General features: G+C 41.1%; 1 protein-coding gene across 3 annotated transcripts in view; it reads left to right on the forward strand.

Annotated features, from left to right (window-relative positions):
* Window positions 1–14,827, forward strand: part of TRAPPC13 (trafficking protein particle complex subunit 13) — a 321,232-nt gene that overhangs the window by 226,035 nt on the left and 80,370 nt on the right. For 2 of the 3 annotated variants that reach the window (XM_069222813.1, XM_069222798.1), the window contains 3 exons: window positions 2,659–2,676; window positions 4,918–5,051; window positions 12,553–12,751. In XM_069222813.1, the coding sequence (XP_069078914.1) occupies window positions 2,659–2,676; window positions 4,918–5,051; window positions 12,553–12,751 (351 nt within the window). The remainder of the gene's footprint in view (window positions 1–2,658; window positions 2,677–4,917; window positions 5,052–12,552; window positions 12,752–14,827) is intronic. The other variant, XM_069222805.1, reaches the window with a different exon arrangement.

Below are 14,827 nucleotides of genomic sequence, written 5' to 3' on the forward strand. Positions count from 1 at the left end.
CCATGTCAATTTCCTAGCATTCTGCATGCACGTACAAAAGCCAGGGTTAGATTTGGCCAAAATGGTCCAAATAAAATCAATGTAGAGCGATGGGTCCAGCAAGTGTGTGTGCTTGCTCCCTTGCTGTATATTCTATATAATAAGCTTACCTCACAGTTGATTTCTTGTACCCCAGATGTCCTGCTCAATGACCCTCCTTTTCCAGCACTGCTGTATACGGAGGATGCAGTGCTATCACCTGCTCACCCAAAGCTCCACATCTGCTAGTTTACTCTTTTGTGCAATTCATACCCACCCTTGACTTAGCAACAACTTCACAGTGTTACTTATAATGGCATGTGGCCGTAAATGCATCCGCCTCTCTAGCTCTTCAGTTGGTTATAATCGTCTGTTAAGTACTAGCACCTTCCCCAATTTGCAACTGTTTCTTGAGTCCCAAACATAACACAGTGCAGGGCAAAGCTAACTAAGGCATTTAGCTCATTTCTAAGTCCCTCTGTGTGGCAGGACACTTGTTCCATTGCTGCAGATATATACTTCCCAGTGTAGTCTGGTGGCATCTCACGGGGAAAAAATTGGGATATTGTTGGTTGTACGCCCCTGCAAATGGAGGAAAGCCATTTTGACAGAAAGATTCTGTCAGTTCCCCGCTACCAACCCCCTATTTCATCTGCCACAAGGAGTTTGGTTTAAGTTATCTGAGTGACCGAATTCATAATCAGCCTCCTTTGTTATGGCTGTCCTTTTGGAAAGCATTAGAGGCCTCTCTTATAAGAGATATAATTATTGACAGTTGTTTAGCTAGTGACAGCTGTCTCACTATTCCTTGGTTGGCCTATGTTAAGTGATCATTCGAAGATATCTTCCTAGGCCACATTTTCTCAAATGCGCATTGCATTATCACTGGGAAGAAGACCAGTACAACCCTTGCTATTAGCGCAGGTATAAGCACAGAGGCTAAGTACAGAAACATCTAAACCAACTGTTGCAGCCTACTTATACTTAAGTTCTGAGAGCGCCCCTACTAGCTACCTGTGAAATCAGAGGGAGATGAAAATGTTTATTCTGTTTAGTTTCTGGGCTGATATGATTAAATACTTGCTCTGTTTTTAGTCAGGTTATCAGCATAATCTTGAATCTAAAATGACCCCATGCAGAAACACTTCTGATCAATCAATGTTAAATTTTTCCTTTTTGTGGTTTTTCTTTTTTATTTTTTTTATTTTTTTTTACAAAAGATTCACCAAAATGTTTTTAGCTCCTTTTTTGAAATCAAGAAATTTCTGACCCTGCACTTAGGCACTTCAGAGTATCAGTTACCTGACGATGGGACTTGCTTTTACATAAGTTCCTTCCTGTGTGGCAGTACTTTCCCAAGACACAGTGCACTTTGATAAAAATTATTCTTATTGTTTATTGTTTTAGACTTTTTTTATACTTCTGAATCATGTGCTATCTTGGATATGCATGTCTGTTTTTATTGCACTTATGCACTTTTTTTCAACACACTGTTAGCCTAAGTAAAACGTCAAGGAGATTTTCGGACATATATGCTCATTTTTATTGCATATTGCACACTCTTTTAATCAATGTAAAATGTTAAATTGAAGCTGGATATGCACATTTGGTTTATTGCGTTTATGCACTTTTATGTCTGCTTTTGCAGCCAAATAACGTTTTAGATTCTTAAAAGGACACTATAACTTCACACAGGACATCCTGACTTTCTAAGCTATGACACCTGGAGCTGGCCGCAAATACCCTTCAAGAAATGCTGGTATTCCCTGGTGCTGGTTTTCAAAGTACATCATCTTTGTAGGTATGCCATATAGAATGTTAGCCAAAGAACTCCCAAGTATTGGATGTAGTCATTTAAGTACTGTGCTGTTGCAACACTTATACAGTGCTGTGGTGCTTAAAGGGAATAGAGATTCTGAAATAGAACAGTACTGAATCTGATTTTCTACTCTTTACCACCTTCTAACTGGAAAGGCTTGACTATTCAAATTTGCTACATGCAGCATTTCCTATTCCTTGGATTCATAACCTCCCTATGCTTCCTTCTAGATGACCTTTTGAAAATGAATGTCAGGTGAAAAATGTATCAAAAAATATAATTGATTGTGACTTCCAAAGAGTATAGTATTTTAGGAGTTTACCTCACTTCCACAGTCCCCATCTTCTGCAGTAAGACGTTAAATACATCTCTGGTGCTCACTAAAGACTTGAATTCCAAAGTGTAGCCGTATTGCTCCTGGTGGTAAGAAAGATTTTTTTAAACTTAAATTTCAAGAACGTATTAATTCGATAAACTATTACAGGTATGTAGCATGACTTTGTTTTAAAATCTTGTGCTGCTGTTTCTCACACACAGCCCACAAAAACTCGTTTATGGTTTGAAAAAGCTGCAGAAGTATGTGAAGTGTGCACAATATATATATTTAAATCTCACCCTGTTGCCATGTAACATGCTACTGACCTTTCAGGCACCAAAGTGTTTGTTTTTGTTTCACATTTTTCTTCACTAATGTTGTCTTACATGATGCAGTAACAATAAAATGCAACCATGCATTTTGTTTGAAAGTTTAGTTGTCCTCCTTTTTCCTTTAACATTTAATCCTTATTTCTCTAATGTTTCTGTTTTTATTTTCCCATTAGAGTGACCTCAGTTCTGTGGTAATTTTATTTATTTTATTACAAGTCTGTATGCTTTTTTTCATTATCTGCTGTCTCCGTGCTTGACATTAACAATGTTAAAAGAATAATGGAAAAGCATAGTTTGTTTTGTTTAATACAGTATGTCACCAAATACCACTAGGTGCTTTTTAAATGAGTAGAGCTAAGTGAACATACTTCAGAATAAAACTAGTATTTTAATATATGTTGGAAGAGTACTAAAACATTACTGTCTTTATCAAAAAGTAATTTGAACTTTCTACGTATCATCATGATTTGGAAAAGGAATTTAGAATGATACTACAGTCAAATGAATTTTTTTAAAACTGGGAACAGTAAAGCCCCCTCCAAACATCTGTAAAATAATAATCTTACCTAATTATGGTGCAAACTTAAATTCAAGAACTAAGTAAATCCCCATCACTGGTATGATGTTAAACTCTAAATGGGTTATTGTTTAGAGCTAGTAGTCAACCACTGTGCCCTTGTACTGTAGTACGCACATAATGTTGATTAAAATAAATTATTTTTGTGGCGTAAAAGTGGAGATCCTCTGCACGTACTGAAGTAAGGTGCAAATGCACTTGCATCACCATTTTATGGTGAGCTTGTAGTAATAAAGGAGAAGCAAATCACATTTGGTTTCACACCAGAGACCTCTTGTGATTGGCATTAGGTATTCAAATGTACCATTGTAATGCTCATTGTTTAGTTAAAAGAACCCTTGTATTTGTATCCATGGGAACTTTATTTATAAATCTACATTTATATTCTGGAACTAACTTTAGTGCACCTTTGCTGTCTGTAAAGATGAGGCTGTCAGTTTCCAAAATAAGGATAACGTTTGAAGCAGTCAGTTGCCAGGTCTAAAATTATCAAATTAAACACTTGTGTTCAAATGTTACAAGTAAAACCGTTTTGGTCAAAATCTATTTCTAAAGTGCTAGGTCAATCTATATTGGAGTAGGGCTCACTATTATGTCTTTGTGAAGAGAGTTACGGGCACACATAAAAGGCATAATAAACAAGTCCTGGTGATATTTTACATCCAGTTTTCACAGTATTCTTAATTTAGAAGGGAATGGTTAATAGTGTGTAGCCAGACCGACTGTACTGTTCTAGTAAAACAAATATAAAAATATAACATTATTGTACACCAACCTGATTTGTAACAGTAGTTTACTTGATATATTTCTCCCCGTGACTGTTGCTGATCCTCCCATAGATAGTCCTTCAATCATACATCTTAAGTATATGTAGTTAATAGCTTTTGTTTTCTGGTATCATTGTATATTCATTTTTTCACTGGTATCTCTGGAAAAATATAGTATGCTAAGGCAGACCTAATGTGGTTGGATAACTCAACTGTAAACAGCCTATGTGTTTTTAGTTGTTTTAAGACTAACTTGCTTTTTCATTATGCTGCTTGTAATACTTTCTTCAGTTACTTTCAATTATACTAACATTTTGCTGAGAATCGTTGCATTAATGTGCACTTGCCATGAAATATGGTTATACTGTGATTTAAGCAATGGATATGTGGGATATTATATGTGTTCTGTAATTTCTCTGAATTTCTATAGATGCTGATACTATCATTTTGTGTGGTCTCATGAGTAGAAAGACAGTAACAAGTATTGCCATTCTTCAGGGTATACCAAGAATTAAAATCAAAAGAATAAAATAATGATGATTCATTAGACCATAAGCAGCAGTGAGAGGAAAATAACATTTTGTGATTGTAGATAGTGGTGTCATTTAATTTGTGAACTGAAGTGAATGCTGTGTACTCCAATTTATGAAATGGTGGTACACCTTTGATTTAACACCAGTAGTATTGTACATCAGCGTAGTAAGAAAAGCTTTCCGAGGTGGGTGGTCTAACTCAAAAAAATCAGTGACTAGGAATTCACCTTCACTGTGTTACACAGTTATAATGGCACAGTGTTGGAAGTAGAAGGGAAGCTACTAATCTTAACCCTAAAAGAAGGGGCCTTTAGAGCCAGCACCAAAATGTTTAAAAACTATCCCAAGTCCATTGTTTCTTTCTGATATCAGCTGACTAACCATTTTGTTCTTCCTAATCATGTTACGATCAAGATTTATTTTCTTTTTCACTCACATTAATTACAGTTTTGATTTGCAGGCATGAACTAATCACATAATGCCTGATATATAAATAAAACAATCAGTATTTTTACTTCATTGCCATCTGCACTGATCTTTTCTTCCCATTTGTAGACAGATGAAGTATTTCTTGAAGCTCAAATTCAGAACATTACAACGTCACCTATGTTTATGGAGAAGGTTTCATTAGAGCCATCAATGATGTACAACGTGACAGAACTTAATATGATTAATAAAGATGGAAATGGGTAAGGCCTAACTGGGGTAATTTATATAGCAACATTATCATGCTAATAATTATGTAAATTTCAGCAACAGCCAATGTACTGGGAGTAGCAGTGAAGTATCAAAAACTGACCCAGTGTTTTATGCTGTTAGGGAATGTTTAAGATGAACCTTTGCTACCGGAACCTTTGAAAACGTTCCAACTGGCATCCTTTTTTCTCTGATATCTTTTTGATCTTCCTTAAGGAAATCACAGGCTTAGGACACCCATACTCCCTTTCCTAACCCCTAAAATATTTTGTTTCTTTACAAAATTTTGGATTTTGACCCCAGCTGAGGGTCCTTGCCTGCACAATGTTAACAAAAAAGTATCTCTTCCATAGATGACTACCCATAGAGATATGAAGAAAATAGTACAGCATGGTGATCTGTGATAGAAAGCCCAGAATTGTACGATAAAGGCATCTGCTACAACAGCACAAAGGTGTACCATTGTGAAACCCTAATGACAACAGTGTAACAGTGTAAAGATGGAATGCACCTTTTTTTTTTTTTTAAAGTAAAGAGATTGTAAGCATGCCCTCCAGCAGGCTCGCTGTAACTTGAAAATACTTATAAAGTTACATGCAGAGATCAACTATCACAGAGTTTTACTATTTTGGCATACCACCCTCACAGTTACTAAAACCGGTTCAGGTCAGTCACGTATGACTAAGAGGATAGATTTGCCTCTCTGTCATATTACCAGTTGGAATTTTTCTACAGGACATTTAAAAAAAAAAAACATTATTTTATAGTTTGTTATATTTCTGCCAGCCACACAACAAATGTTTGTGAACTGAATTGCTGGAAGAGACAGCAGGGTTTTCTTCTGTTGGTACAGAGAAATGTTCCCTGTATGACTCTGGGAAGCATGAACTTCTGCCTTTAGTTCCCCATTGCAAGCTGTAGTGTTTTTGACCCCCCACCTCAACACACAGTGTGCAGTGGGGGACAACTTTACAATATGGGGTGACACCTAATGCAGAACTCAGTGTTTGAAGGACACATCATTTACACTGTCCATTTGAAGAGTGTCTACTTTTATGTCACTGGTCTGTAGAGTTCTGGCAGTGCTGGCAGAAGTAATTATTATAGTTGCAGGACAGGCCTTTACAGGTCGTCTACTAGGGGGAGTAGCCTACCTGTCTCTTCCATGTTTTTACATTTATCTTCCAGTCCCCTACAATTTGGATATTGTGTATCTAAATTTGTCTAGGTGAATGACCAAAACATGTGCATTGTGTGGTGCATGTGGACATGGTCACACTGGCTTCAGTTGAATATGTTAACAAATCTGAGGGGTGTCTAAGATGGAGAGTCAGAGAGAGCGTAAATGTGAGAAGGTAGCCTCTTTCTAGCCTTGTTACCCCCACTTTTGGCCTGTTTGTGAGTGTATGTCAGGGTGTTTGTCACTGTTTTCACTGTCTCACTGGGATCCTGATAGCCAGGCCTCAGTGCTCATAGTGAAAACACTATGTTTTCAGTATGGTTGTTATGTGTCACTGGGATCCTGCTGGTCAGGACCCCAGTGCTCATAGGTTTGTGGCCTATATGTATGTGTCACTGGGACCCTGTCACACAGGGCCCCAGTGCTCATAGGTGTGCATGTATATGTTCCCTGTGTGGTGCCTAACTGTCTCACTGAGGCTCTGCTAACCAGAACCTCAGTGGTTATGCTCTCTCATTACTTCCAAATTGTCACTGACAGGCTAGTGACCATTTTTACCAATTTACATTGGCTTACTGGAACACCCTTATAATTCCCTAGTATATGGTACTGAGGTACCCAGGGTATTGGGGTTCCAGGAGATCCCTATGGGCTGCAGCATTTCTTTTGCCACCCATAGGGAGCTCTGACAATTCTTACACAGGCCTGCCACTGCAGCCTGAGTGAAATAACGTCCACGTTATTTCACAGCCATTTTACACTGCACTTAAGTAACTTATAAGTCACCTATATGTCTAACCTTTACCTGGTAAAGGTTAGGTGCAAAGTTACTTAGTGTGAGGGCACCCTGGCACTAGCCAAGGTGCCCCCACATTGTTCAGAGCCAATTCCCTGAACTTTGTGAGTGCGGGGACACCATTACACGCGTGCACTACATATAGGTCACTACCTATATGTAGCTTCACAATGGTAACTCCGAATATGGCCATGTAACATGTCTATGATCATGGAATTGCCCCCTCTATGCCATCCTGGCATAGTTGGCACAATCCCATGATCCCAGTGGTCTGTAGCACAGACCCTGGTACTGCCAAACTGCCCTTCCTGGGGTTTCACTGCAGCTGCTGCTGCTGCCAACCCCTCAGACAGGCCTCTGCCCTCCTGGGGTCCAGCCAGGCCTGGCCCAGGATGGCAGAACAAAGAACTTCCTCTGAGAGAGGGTGTGACACCCTCTCCCTTTGGAAAATGGTGTGAAGGCAGGGGAGGAGTAGCCTCCCCCAGCCTCTGGAAATGCTTTCTTGGGCACAGATGTGCCCAATTCTGCATAAGCCAGTCTACACCGGTTCAGGGACCCCGTAGCCCCTGCTCTGGCGCGAAACTGGACAAAGGAAAGGGGAGTGACCACTCCCCTGACCTGCACCTCCCCTGGGGGGTGTCCAGAGCTCCTCCAGTGTGCTCCAGACCTCTGCCATCTTGGAAACAGAGGTGCTGCTGGCACACTGGACTGCTCTGAGTGGCCAGTGCCACCAGGTGACGTCAGAGACTCCTGCTGATAGGCTCCTGCAGGTGTTAGTAGCCTATCCTCTCTCCTAAGTAGCCAAACCCTCTTTTCTGGCTATTTAGGGTCTCTGTCTCTGGGGAAACTTTAGATAACGAATGCATGAGCTCAGCCGAGTTCCTCTGCATCTCTCTCTTCACCTTCTGATAAGGAAACGACCGCTGACCGCGCTGGAAGCCTGCAAACCTGCAACATAGTAGCAAAGACGACTACTGCAACTCTAACGCTGATCCTGCCGCCTTCTCAACTGTTTTCCTGCTTGTGCATGCTGTGGGGGTAGCCTGCCTCCTCTCTGCACCAGAAGCTCCGAAGAAATCTCCCGTGGGTCGACGGAATCTTCCCCCTGCAACCGCAGGCACCAAAAAGCTGCATTACCGGTCCCTTGGGTCTCCTCTCAGCACGACGAGCGAGGTCCCTCGAATCCAGCGACGCTGTCCAAGTGACCCCCACAGTCCAGTGACTCTTCAGCCCAAGTTTGGTGGAGGTAAGTCCTTGCCTCACCTCGCTGGGCTGCATTGCTGGGAACCGCGACTTTGCAGCTACTCCGGCCCCTGTGCACTTCCGGCGGAAATCCTTTGTGCACAGCCAAGCCTGGGTCCACGGCACTCTAACCTGCATTGCACGACTTTCTAAGTTGGTCTCCGGCGACGTGGGACTCCTTTGTGCAACTTCGGCGAGCACTGTTTCACGCATCCTCGTAGTGCCTGTTTCTGGCACTTCTCCGGGGGCTACCTGCTTCAGTGAGGGCTCTTTGTCTTGCTCAACGTCCCCTCTCTCTTCAGGTCCAATTTGCGACCTCCTGGTCCCTCCTGGGCCCCAGCAGCGTCCAAAAACGCCAAACGCACGATTTGCGTGTAGCAAGGCTTGTTGGCGTCCTTCCGGCGGGAAAACACTTCTGCACGACTCTCCAAGGCGAGAGGGATCCGTCCACCAAAGGGGAAGTCTCTAGCCCTTTTCGTTCCTGCAGAAACCTCAGCTTCTTCTGTCCAGTCGAAGCTTCTTTGCACCCGCAGCTGGCATTTCCTGGGCATCTGCCCATCTCCGACTTGCTTGTGACTTTTGGACTTGGTCCCCTTGTTCCACAGGTACCCTAGATTGGAAATCCACAGTTGTTGCATTGCTGGTTTGTGTCTTTCCTGCATTATTCCTCTAACACGACTATTTTGTCCTTAGGGGAACTTTAGTGCACTTTGCACTCACTTTTCAGGGTCTTGGGGAGGGTTATTTTTCTAACTCTCACTATTTTCTAATAGTCCCAGCGACCCTCTACAAGGTCACATAGGTTTGGGGTCCATTCGTGGTTCGCATTCCACTTTTGGAGTATATGGTTTGTGTTGCCCCTATCCCTATGTTTCCCCATTGCATCCTATTGTAACTATACATTGTTTGCACTGTTTTCTAAGACTATACTGCATATTTTTGCTATTGTGTATATATATCTTGTGTATATTTCCTATCCTCTCACTGAGGGTACACTCTAAGATACTTTGGCATATTGTCATAAAAATAAAGTACCTTTATTTTTAGTATAACTGTGTATTGTGTTTTCTTATGATATTGTGCATATGACACTAAGTGGTACTGTAGTAGCTTCACACGTCTCCTAGTTCAGCCTAAGCTGCTCTGCTAAGCTACCATTATCTATCAGCCTAAGCTGCTAGACACCCTATACACTAATAAGGGATAACTGGGCCTGGTGCAAGGTGCAAGTACCCCTTGGTACTCACTACAAGCCAGTCCAGCCTCCTACAGTAAACAGCTAAATCTAATTGAAGGATTTGTTCAGATATTACAGGGATCTTAGGAGTGGGTCAGATAGGCGGTGGTTTAGGTGAGTAGACATTGGGTTCCAATGAAAGTACAAAAGTTTCCCCTGCCCTTTCTGTGTTTTTGTTTTCTGGAAGGGCTACCCTCATAGATTCTGAGTGGGACAGCCCGCATATCTTTTGTGCTCCTGTTTTGGGCTCCTCCTGACAGGAGACTTTGCCCTTTCCCACCATCTTGCTCGTACTCTGGACAAAGACCATGGCTGGACATGTCTGCAGGGATGTAGCAAAAAGTGCACAACTGCCCAGAACCAGTCACAAGACTGAACTGCTCAAATACACACAAAATCTGTCTGCAGCTAAACCATGTTTAGGGCCAACATTTCCAATCACTATTCCAGGATTTCTTGACTAGAGACCTGTGGTCCCACACAAGTGCAGACCAGTAGAATACTTAGAGCACCAGCATTGGCGTAGTTACAGCAAACTCCCTTATCAGGTTTGGGATCAGTAACCTGGAGAAATTCGGCAAGTCCTCCATGAGAAGCTGCCTGTGTCCTACTTAAACAGAGCGGGCTGCCCAGCTGCTTAGGATGAACTCTTGAGGTGCTCTTTCATGAAGACGAGGATGTTTTGAAGACATGGGGTGTTTAAGGAACCTATGCAAGACAATTTAATGGTAGTGCCTAGATCATTAGAGATCTGCACCACCGTGCCATGGATGAGGCTCAAGGGCCCTGAAGTGTAGCTAGCATGGGTGACTGGACCGTCACCTGAAGTTGAAGGTGCTAGGGTGGGAACTCGATAGGCTGAGCTCTGAAGCTAAGAGAGTAGCCATGAGAAGCATCCAGGCATTGGAGGAAGCCCACCATCGTTATGTCTATGTACAGGAGAAGACTTGTAAGCGCTGTAAAGAGAGTGCACCAACTTATGCACATCATTGTTGCGATCTAGGGTGGCGAGTTGTGACATAACTAAAGAAAGATGTCAAGCCGCCAGCACCATGATCCAGAAACAGTCTCCTCTTCTCTGTTGCTTCTGGCATTGTCCTTGTTGGCATTTGCCATTACTCAGCAAAAATGTGTGAACATGTTGACTAGGTCAAGGCAAAGTCAGCATCTCTTATTCTGGGTGGGCTGTGCCAGACCTAACCTGTGGGATGGCGTACCCCAACTGGCTACACTACCGACGTGTGCCACAGAGAACAACATGAACTTGACTGTTCTGACAGGTGCCCTGAAGCTGAACTCCCAATAAGTGACTAGGGGTTATATGAGCTATAGGAGCTCTCCCTAGAGCTACAGAAATTCCCCTGTATAGGGCAGCGGGCCAATACACTTAACAGCCATAGATTGTCCCCGAAGGATACTGGGGGACTGTAAGAAGTTAGTTCCATTAGGTTCTGTAAGAAGTTTTCTCTGTTGATTGTACTCAGTATTTCTAGTTTTGTGGGTAGTTCTAAAGCGCTTTTCTTCTTATAAACCAAGGTACCAGCTGGACAGTGATTTATTGACTTCTGTTTGATGCTGAGTTTCTAACACAACACCATCTCTCTGAGTAAGTCTTGGACTGCCCAACTTTGCTTCCCTGAGAATTAAGTGCTAAGAGGATGGTCTTGGTGATAGAGTTTGGGTTCAATAGTAGTGTTAGCCCTGGGAAACTAGATGTAAACTACTCTGATCTTGACCATCTGAGCTCACCAATCCCCACATTTCCCTGGGAATCCTGAAAAAGATCCCATATCTTGCCATATTAATTGATATTCTTTTTCCCTATGTTTGGTGGTTGATTTGTTCTGTGGTGGTGATGCACTTGGAACCATTGAGGGAAGGCATAGGCGTGAAAAGAGATGCTTCATGTATCCTAACTGCTATGGTATCTGTGAAAACACAGACATCACATGTCCGTCAAACAAAAGATTTGTAATCATATGAATCCTTGATTTTAAAGTGTTTTTCTCGAGAGACTCATCCACTCAAAGGTGAGGATCACAGGATGAGAAATAAAAAAATTAAGAGTCTAAAAAGCGAAGTGTAGCTATTTGAGGTTTCAGTAGTTATTACTTTTAGTTCAGCCTAATCTAATGTAAGGCAGTCATACTCAGCTAGTAAATCCCCCCCCATGTAGCAACTTGAATGCGATCCACCACTTTGCTTTTATACCCTGCTGCCCTATCAGCATACCAGATGCCAAAATACTGGTTTGTTTGAACTGTATAAATGCCAAGAAGTGCTTGCTTTAGTCAAACGAGATTGCAGGACCGTGAATGTGGATTTTGGTGCCCTTGCCAAATTATATTTTGTTGATTGTTGCCAAGACAATTGAATCTGTTAGATGTTTCTTTGCAGTTTGACACCACCTCACCTTGGCACATGAAACATTTGCCTGCTACTGACTTAATGTAGCACCAGATTTTACCTTCCAGAAAACAATACTGACCCTCACATGTTGTGTAGTTTAGTGCACACTGTGGCTCGCCACATGATACATTTATTATTATTTAATTGTATTTAACACTGTCCATAACAAATAAGATAACCTATGGATTCCTTAAGTCATACTCCCTTGAGCAGTGCAGTGTGGAAGTCAAGATAATTATGATGATGAACACATGTATATGTAACACACTCATGCACAGAACAAGAGATATTGACAGACCCGTTGCATGACCCCAGATCTAAGCCAGTGATGTCAGTGTTGGATTTCACAAGCAAACGTGAACCTTCCATTTTGTGTTGGTTTATGAAGCCTTGTGTATCCTAGTACTGCCACTGTCCTCCATGTACTTGTGCTTCTTTTGTTTCGACACATTATTTGCCACTGCCAGTCACTAGGTAATTTTATAGGGTATTTTGGTGCTGCTGTTTACAAATAGTGGTAGGATGAAAGAGAAATAAATGTCCTCAGCCCAGAATGCCTGACATGCAAAAAATGGAGGGCTTCCTATTGTTATTGGTTTACGCATTAACATTATCCATTTCTTGTCATAGAGTGTCTACCTTTGGTACAAGAACATATTTGCAGCCTTTGGATACCCGTCAATACTTGTACTGCCTAAAACCCAAGCCAGAATTTGCCGAAAAAGCTGGTGTCATCAAAGGTGTAACTGTAATTGGAAAATTAGACATAGTATGGAAGACGAACCTAGGTGAACGAGGAAGACTACAGACTAGCCAGCTCCAAAGAATGGTACGTTTAGTTTCTCAAAGTGCCTGTTGTGCATTACTACCACATGCAGTGACTCAACTATCCTGATGATGGTTTATTTGTGAGTGGTCAGTGTGTGTCTTCCCTGTTGGCTGTGATAGTTTTAACCAATGGAAATTAATTTCCATGACATTTCCTGTCCCTTTGGTCTGTGGTGTGTGCTGGTAGAATGTTGCAGTTGATTAAAAAAAATTGCAAGGGTACTAGTTGGTTGGTTGGTTTGGTGTGTTTTGATATATCTGTCATTGAATATGGTTCCTGGCACATCGGTCTTCTGAATTTTCCTCTTTTGATTGTTCATGCTGAAGTCTTCATGAACACTGCATTGGTCAGCACGAAGATTTTATCATTACTTCAGATAGGCAAACTCGGATATGCACTTTATTTTAACAGCAATTCTGGGCCATAGTGAGTATAAAATGTCCAAGGACTTTACAAAGGATTTTTAAAAGCAGTTCTAATGTTATTGTATGCATCACTGTAATTCAAAGGCTACATGACTCTTAAACATAAAATGTGGAGTAGACATAAAATCTAAAATACTTTCAATCCTCTACCATAAATACTTCACCAGTCAAGTATAAAGCTGATCTTTTTGAGTATGCAGCATACATTTTATAGTGTGACATTTCCTGTGGATTTCTCTCATACATCTTCTTTGCTGCCATAGCAGACACACCTGAACTTCTCATCAGATCACTAAATGGAGACAAGTCTGTTCCTTTGTGCCTTCTTTTTCTTCTGTGTCACACATTTTCATTTCTGACTCTTACCAGTCCAGAAATGTTCATACTCTTATCAGTCAAGTTGTTTTTTTAAGTTCAGAGAATTGTACTGTCTTCTAAAGACAATAAAATAATACTTCAAAAAAACATTATTCATTGATAATGTAAAGTTAAAGCAATGGTACAAGCAGCTTCTTCAACCATAGCTTATCAAAGTGTATAAGTTAGTGTAAATGTTCAACTTGAATGGGGAACAATGTTTGGATGCTATAAATTGGGAAACAAAGGGGGAAAGGGTGTGCATTTTGTACTGATATAACATAGATAACAAGTAGACATACTGTAAGCACATCATTCAGCAGAATAGGGGCAAATGAGTACACTTACTGAATACAGGAACACAATTTAGGGCATGGCTGATGATCATCTTTGATACTTAAGAGGGTGTTGCGTTGGCGAAATATATTCCTCGAGGGTTTCCATTTGGAGTGTGGCAGTGCAGTGTTGTCTGCACTCCTCAAGAGGCGATTGCAGTCAGAAGGTATAGGAGATTTTGTTTGTGTCTTTGGAGTTAAGTATAATTTTACAACCCAGGATGATCATGAGGTCTAGTAAAAATCTGACTTTTCCATTTTTGATATCGTGAGCTAAAGGGCCAGTAATTCAAAAAGTTAAATCCTTTGTGGTTTATATGTTTGAAGTAAGTCTTATTAGGTTAGGGATTTGTGCCCAATATGAGTCTAAAGGTGGGCAGCCGAAGACCAATTTAGGCATCTGGGGGTCCAGTACGTTCTATGCAGAATCCTATATTTAGTTGTGCCGGAACTGGTCTGATTTTGTGTTTAAAGGGAGAGGATCATATTCTTCCCAAGAGAACTGTTGGTGAGGTGTTAAGTATTCTTTTTCCCATTTGGATTGGATGTTTTGCATAGGTTAGAATTGTTGAGCTGTAAAATTCTATACATTTTCTAGACTGTGTGGCCAGTCTTATGTAAATTCAGTATTAGATGAAGTAGTCTGCGATTTTGCTTAGTGTTGGTTCAATCTTTAGGAAGGTATAGAATTCAATACTGTATAAATAGCGTGACTCTTAAGTTTGCAAAAACTGTAAAATTCTTGTAGTTCCCCAAATGCTCAGTCAGGAGTATCTCATGTGATAACCAAGCCGGTCAGTTAGGGGAGGTACTTTCTATTCTGATTTTCCAGTCTAGCCAAAGATACGCCCGATATGAATTGATCAATTTAGTATCACGTTTACCATCTATTTTTAAAATATCGACTTTCATATTGTGCATAATGTATTTCAAATCAGGAAGGTGCTCTTTTTTTTATG

Source organism: Pleurodeles waltl, chromosome 1_1 (genome assembly GCF_031143425.1).
Source record: "Pleurodeles waltl isolate 20211129_DDA chromosome 1_1, aPleWal1.hap1.20221129, whole genome shotgun sequence".
In the NCBI taxonomy this organism is placed as follows: Eukaryota; Metazoa; Chordata; class Amphibia; order Caudata; family Salamandridae; genus Pleurodeles; species Pleurodeles waltl.